General features: G+C 57.7%; 1 protein-coding gene across 2 annotated transcripts; it reads right to left on the reverse strand.

Moving 5' to 3' along the window:
- Positions 1–781: 781 nt before the first annotated feature.
- On the reverse strand, positions 782–3,665 carry LOC146763705 (uncharacterized). Of its 2 annotated transcripts, XM_085567449.1 has the most exons (4): positions 2,696–3,665; positions 2,372–2,553; positions 2,104–2,224; positions 782–1,506 (listed from the first exon to the last, which is right to left on the reverse strand). In XM_085567449.1, the coding sequence occupies exons 1-4, from the start codon at positions 3,663–3,665 to the stop codon at positions 1,496–1,498; spliced, it is 1,284 nt and encodes a 427-aa protein (XP_085423575.1). In that variant the 3' UTR covers positions 782–1,495. The 2 variants fall into 2 exon arrangements, with proteins under 2 accessions (XP_085423575.1, XP_085423574.1); XM_085567448.1 differs by having other exon boundaries at positions 782–2,224.
- Between the last annotated feature and the right edge of the window lie 3,272 nt (positions 3,666–6,937).

Raw genomic sequence — 6,937 nt, forward strand, 5'->3', positions numbered from 1 at the left:
AGCTGCCCCATCTCCAAAGCTTCTCCCTCGGTCTCTTCCTCCTGTGCAGAGCAGCTCTGCTGGACAGGGACGGCAGAAGGCACAGCTGGCAAGCAAAGAGAACACTGAGTCAGTACAGGGACCTTTCCCTTGGCAGCAGCTGCACTTCCATCGGGGAGGAGGAGATCTCAGAGCCTCCCCAGGAGGGCCAGAAGGAAAAAGCAGCCGAGCGGGCCAGGCCGTGGTGAGCGCAGCCGCGGCGGGCCTGTCCCGCAGCCCCGGCAGCCCGGCACAGCCGGCACAGCTCCCGGGCCCTGCCGGCACAGCTGCCTTGCCCCAGGACAGCCCCTGTGCCGGCCGGGGCAGCTGCGCTGAGCAGCCCCAGAGCGGGCAGGGCCCGCTCCTGCCCCGCCGGGCAGTGCCCGCGGCCTCAGCCCCGCCGCCCGCAGCCCCACCCTGCCTCCCCGGGCTGTGGCCTCACCCGGGCTCTCTCCAGGCTGGCAGCAGCAGCTCCCCGGTCCTGCTCCTGCTGCTGGCCGGCAGCTTCTCCCTGCTGGCTCCCGTCAGCCTTCGGCTGTCCTCGAGCTCTTCAGTGCGGCTGTGGCAAAAGCGGAGGCTCTGGAATTGCTTCCAAGGCCCGGCAGAGCTGCAGTCCCGGAGCCCTCTGTGCTCCCTGCCGGCCCCGCCATCCCCTCAGCCCCGCCATGCTCCGGGCAAAGCCCCAGCCCCCTTCAGTTTCTTCAGCCCTCACAGTCCTCTCACCCCCTCAGGCCCTTCTGACCCTTCCCGTCCCCCTCGACCCGCCACGCCCTCGGCCTGTGCCACTTCCCTGTCCCCTCAGTGCCACCATGGCCCCCGGCTGCCCCACACCCTCAGCCCCAGCAGCACCTCAGGGTCACCGTCCCTTCAGCGCCACCGGCCCTCGGCCCCTCGCTCTCACCGTCCTTCAGCAGCTCCTCAGGGGACAGTGCCTGGGGCCAGCGGCAGCTCCCAGCGCTCCAGGGACACCCGGGCTGGAACTGCTGCTCCGCCCGGCCCGGCCCCAGCTCGGACCAGCACAGGGAGAGGGGACACGGGGGGCACAGGGGAAAAGCAAGAGGTTAGGGAGGAAGCAGAGCAGGGGAGGAAATTACAAAGAGGCCTATACCTATACAGATACCAATCTATGTAACTAAACTCCCATATATCAAAATAAAGATGCCTTTCTATACATGTAATTATATTGCATCTATAAATGCGACTATACACATGTATAAATGCAACTATGGACATCTATAACTATAACTGCACATCAAAAAATATAAATATATACACCTAAAATTAAAAATAAATTAACTATACAGACCTCTAACCTTCTACCTGGATAAATATAACTATATAAACCTATACATACAACTACATAACTATACACATCTATTAATATTACGAGAGACAGAGGAATTCTACCTGCCCGATGGTCACAGGCTCTCCCTCTGTCTCTTCCAGCCACACAGGGCAAACCTCCTGGGGAAGTCAATCACACTGGATCTGGGAAGCAAAGGAAACACGGAGTCAATATTGGCCTTTGCCCAAGTATCCCCTGAGCACCAATTGTCCGTCCATGAGGGACTTTAAAAGATGGCCTGAAAGGCAGACTCTCACTTGGCAATTTGAAGCCTGCTCTTTAAAAAACAGGGATCCTTCCAAGTGTTCAAAACTGCACAGCATAAAGTATTTAAGTATCCTGATGAAGTTTCAGCACTCACAGTGCAAATGGCACCCACGAGAGCTTGAAACAGAGACAGTGCCAGTGACAGAGACACCACAGCCCTCACTGAAATGGCTGAAGGCTGCTGGGGGCTGAGTTATGAACCAAACTGGGACACCCAGCTTGGTGACACAACTCCCACAAGGTCAGGTTTATTCCCTGCTCCCCTGCCACAGCAGAGGACTCTGTCAGAGCCTCTGCAGAAGTGTGGAGGGCAGGGCTCAGGCACGTGCCTGTACAGGATTTGAACTAAAGGCACTGGGAAGCACCAACCCTGCAGACAAGAACTCAACTTTTCTCATCTCACCTTCCTGCCAGAGGCAGGCTCAGAGCAGCCGTCTCACACCTCTCTAAACCAATGGGGGCTCTGTCCTTACCAGGCTCCTCGGGCTCTGGAGAACTGTTCCCGCAGCTCTCGGTGCCAGATGGAGTTTCTTCTGCTGCAGCTCTCTGCACAGGCTCCCCTCCTGAAGACTCAGGAGCAACATTAATACTCGCCTTGAAAGAACAGTAGAAAAAAAGAAAATTAGAGATCATTCAGTATTTTGTTGGAATCACATCAAGGTACAATTACTCCACTTCTCCATGTAACAATGTTCAAAATCTCTCAGCCCAGCGTCTTCCATTCCTCTCCAATGGGATTACCTGAGAAGAGGGAGGCCTTTCAGACACGGACCTCCTGATCTCCCGAATCATTTGCTCTATGGCAAAGCCCAGATCCACTGGTGGCAATTGTTCTTCCCCAGGTGCCTTCTGTGCTGAGCTGGAGGCTGTTGATGCTGCAGCACTGCCAGGTGGAGCACTGGGGGCTGAAGTGCCCGAGGCAGCTGCAAGAATCCAAACACATTGGTCAGGCTTCTCGATAGGCTTGACGATTTTGGGGCAAGAATGACAGAGCCTTGTGGAAAAATAGTTCAGTCACTTTTCATGACCTTTTGGGAAAGCAAAGAGCTACAGCTCTTTTCCTACCTCGTGGGACGGAGGCTGGGGGCTGCTGCTCCCTGTGGAGAGGCTGGAAGCTGCCCGGCTGCATCCTGAGCAGCTCCCGGTCGACCGGAGGCAGCTGCTCTCCGTACAGGTCCTGGAAGCGGCTGCGGGGCCGCGCCTCCCCGGGCGGCAGCAGCGGCTCCCCGCAGAAACCGAGCAAGTCGCAGGGCGCGATCCGGAGCACCTCCTGCTCGGCGGGCGGCGGCCGCTGCCCATAGAGCTCCTGGAAGCGGCTCGGCCCCTCCCGCCGGGCCGGCACCGGCCGGTCCCGGTGCAGCAGGTGGAAGCCGCAGGGCGGGCGCCGGGCGAGCAGCGGCCGCTCCCCGGGCGGCTGCTGGAAGCGGCCGGGCCGGGGGCTGCGCAGCTCCCGCCCGTCCGGCAGCGTCCGCTCCCGGTGCAGCAGGAGGAAGCCGCTGGGCGGGCGCCCGGGCGGCAGCGGCGGCCGCTCCGTGGGCAGCGGCTGGAAGCGAGCGCGCCCGCCCCGCCCGTCCGGCAGCGGCCGCGCCCCGGGGAGCTGCTGGGAGCCGCAGGGCGGGCGCCGGCGGCCCTCCCGCCCCGCCGCCGGCCGCTGCCTGGTGGCCGCGCTCCGGCGCCGGATGCGGAGCAGGAGGTCGGGGCGGTCGCGGCGGAAGCAGGGGTTGCTGTAGTGGAGCCAGGCGCCGGCATCGCCCGGCGCGGCTGAGCCAGCCCGGCCCGGCACGCTGCGGAAGCCGTAGCGGTGGAGCTGGCGCACGAAGCTGCGGAACCGCGTGGCTCTGAAGGTGCCCGGGGCCGGCCCCTGGGCGTCGCCCGGGCTGAGCAGCTCCCGCTCGAAGAGGGAGCGGTCGATGAGCAGCCCCTGGGCCCGGCTGTCCCAGCGCACGGAGCGGACGCGGGGGCTGTTCGCCAGGCGCCACAGCTTGGCGGGGAAGGTGCTGGCGCAGAGCCCGGCGGGCAGCGGCAGCTCCGCCATGGCACCGATCGCCGAGTGCCGCCGCAACGGCCGCAGCGCAACGGCCGCGGCTGCGCCGGCGGCGCGCGGCCTGAGGGGGGCGCTGCGCTCGGGCCCCCGGCGCGGGCCGGGCTCGGCGGGGACGAGCGCGGCAGAGCCGGGGCCGCGGGCACAGCGCGGGCGGGGCGGCTCCGGGGCTGGCCGGGCTCGGCTCGGCACGGCACGGCACGGCTGGGCAGGGCAGGGGAAGCCCCTGGCGAGGGCGCTGGGAGCGGCGGCGGGCTCTGTCCCCACGCTGCATCCCGCGCCTGGGTCACCATCGGCTACAAAGAGAGAGGACATTGCTCTGTCCTGGCTGGGGAAAGGATGAAAAGGGGGGATTGGAAAACATTCCTTTGGCCTCCTTTTCAGCAGACTAGCTGGTTTTGTCTCACCGTGTCTGCCTGTCTTTGGCAGAATTGGCATATCACTGGTGGAGTCAGCAACAGCAGCAAGAAGGGCCAGAAATTTTGTCTGCATTGTCTTCAAAGCTGTAGTGCTGCCCCATGGATGGATGTTGCTTTATGCAAGGGATTTTTGGCCTAGAGTTGTAGCAAACTCGTGCTTATGTCTTCCCAAACCACATTGCAGTTTTCTTTCCTCAGGAATCACCTCTTCTTTTTCTTCCCCCCATCGGGGGAGAGTTCCAATGCAAATGCCTCCTGCAGCCAACTCTTGTCGCTGTAGACTGACAAAGGAGGTCTTGCAATGGAGAGAGACTCCCTAGAGCTGCTTGTGGAGAGCTGGAGGGGGAAGCTTTGTCCTTTAGTCAAGTCTTGTTGGGGAGCTGCTTGTGCTCTGGCACACCAACGATGCCTATCCAAGCCTTGCAGGTTCATTCCCGAGCTTCCTGACACACCACAGAGACTTTGTGGTTGTCGTGTTGGGGCACAAATTTTAGTCTGTGTACTTTTTGAAATGCTTAATTTTAGGGTTTTTTTAATTTTCTGCAGAAATGTTGTCATAATTTGTTGCTTCCAGAGAATCTTTTCCTACTTTTTGGGGAACTTCCCTTTGCTGTCGTCCCAGATCAGGCCAATTCCTAGGGTTCCTTCCCAAACTGAGGAACAGCCCATGGCCTCCACTCTCCAGCTGGAACAGAAGGAAGCACAGAGAGTTTGCTGTTGTGGGAGAGGAGCTTCTCCTTCCTGCCTGCTTTCCCTTTGGGACAGGTTGGTGTGTGTTCATTTGATAAAGGGGGGTTTAAACTCTGAAGGAGTTGTGTTTCAAACTGCTCCATCCTCAAGCACTTCTGTGGCTGTCCTTGGACAAAGACCTCTTGGTGGGAGCTCCCAGTGGCAGGTTAAAGAAGGAGGTTGACGTTTCAGGGTTGTGACTGCTGAAAGTAGTTGGTTTCTGGAGGTGTCCAGAGGTGGGAGTGGCTCCTTTTCTCACCTGCCTGCAGAAAAGAAAGTTGCACAGTGGGAATTTCATTTGTTGAGGTGGCCATCAGGGGCCATGCAGGTATTTTCCAAGAGATAGGCTGGCAGGGAGGCCAGTCTTGTGCTAAACTGGCTGTGTGTTTGTTTTGATGGTGGGGAGGATCAGAGATGCAGACACAGACACCAGCTGAAGGAATAGTGTCATTTACTGTAATGCAAAAGTGCAAAAAGGAATAAAAGGATAAGCTAAGCAATGCACCTCAGCATTATTACAAAGGGTTGCCTCTAGTGATTAAGAAAGATACATCACCAGATACCCCAATCCTTTCCCCTTCATCCAGAGCTGCACATCAGCTGGGGGAAGCTGTTCCAGCCAAGCCCTGGAAAGCCACGGCTGGGAACTGGGAAATCCCACAGTGCCTCCACCTTTGCCGGCCAAGAGGCTTCCGACTGCACTGTGAGAGTAGCCCAGCTTTGAAAGTGCTGGACAAGCAGTGTGACAGAGCTCCTGCTGAGGGGACATCTGATTTCATTCACTTTTAGTTTTCTCCCCAAGCCTGTCCAGGGCTCAAGGAGGAACCAAGGCCAGATTGGCCTTATTTGGTTTCCTAATGCCAGAAGGTGAAGCCGTGTTTCACCAATGAATGGATGCATCGATCCTTTTCATAGCAACACTTGCTTAAGGAGCAGATACATAGAACGCTTGGCTGGAAAGATCAGATGATCAGCTTTGGCTCAGGTCCTGTTGTTGAGGCTTCAGTCAGGGCCTGTTGTTCAGCCCTCAGTCCTTCAGTATTTTGTGGTGCAATCAGTGCTGTGCAGAGCTGGAAACAAACAAGTCTGTCTTTGGGACATTTGGGACAGGGAAGAGGATTAGCCCTGCAAGGCCGGGCTAGGGCCAAGAGCAGAAGGCCAGCACCCTGCACTTGCCCACAGGGAGCTGTCCAGAGCAAGAAGCCACTCCTGCCCAGGGGCTGAGGTGCCCGAAGCTGCCTCCCCGCTGTGCAGCTCTGCAGAGCCCACGGAGTGCAGGGCCCTGGGCAGCCAGGGCAGCCCGGCTGCCTTGGGGCACAAGGAGTGTCCCAGAGAGAAGCTGCTGCCCTTTGCTTTGGAAATGTTGCTCAGAGTCTTGTCATTAATCCACAGGCTCTGACATGTTTTCCTTTCCTCTCACAAATTCAACACAGCTTTTTGAGAAAATTGACTGATGTAGCTTCTGCTGGTGATGGTGCTTTTGTCTGCAGGTGAGAGCTGGTGATTTGAACCAAGGACAGAGTCCACTGTTAACACCCCAGTATTGCCAAGTCAAGAAAATCATTCCCAATTGGGCTATTGCTGCTGAGCAATTTTCCTTGGTTTTGGATATCTACGACCTTAAGAAACTCAACAGAGGATACCAGCAGTAGCATGATGCCAAGTTTTTCCACCTCTTTTCTGTGTCTTTGGTGCTTTTAGGAGTTCCTCAGTGCCCAGCAGGAATGAAAGGACCTGTGATAATGTGATTTGAGAGCTCTGATTTGTGCCCTCCAGTAGGATTCCAGCAGTAGCATGATGCCAAGTTTTTCCACTTCTTTTCTGTGTCTTTGGTGCTTTTAGGAGTTCCTCAGTGCCCAGCGGTAATGAAAGGACCTGTGATAATGTGATTTGAGAGCTCTGAGTTGTACCCTGCCACATGAGTGTTCATGGCAAGCTGGACACCCCACTTGTGGGTCTGTCGAGTTAAATTCATCCCAATTCTGTGCAAACAGCAGCCCCGAGATGCTGAGAAGAGCAAGGACAGTGGGTGGGTGTGCATGCACAGATACAGGGCTGACTGCTGTGTGGGCAGAAGGCTTTGGACAGCAGAACATCTTCACTCTTCCAAGCTGGAGC

Source organism: Lonchura striata, chromosome Z (assembly GCF_050655825.1).
Source record: "Lonchura striata isolate lonStrDom1 chromosome Z, ASM5065582v1, whole genome shotgun sequence".
NCBI lineage: Eukaryota > Metazoa > Chordata > Aves > Passeriformes > Estrildidae > Lonchura > Lonchura striata.

Coding starts and splice junctions, on each gene's coding strand:
- LOC146763705 (XM_085567448.1), bottom strand. CDS start 3,665: ATGGCGGAGCTGCCGCTGCCCGCCGGGCTCTGCGCCAGCACCTTCCCC. Junction 2,554..2,695: donor CCCAGCCTCCGTCCCACGAG/GTAGGAAAAGAG, acceptor GGATTCTTGCAG/CTGCCTCGGGCACTTCAGCC. Junction 2,225..2,371: donor AAAGGCCTCCCTCTTCTCAG/GTAATCCCATTG, acceptor TGTTCTTTCAAG/GCGAGTATTAATGTTGCTCC.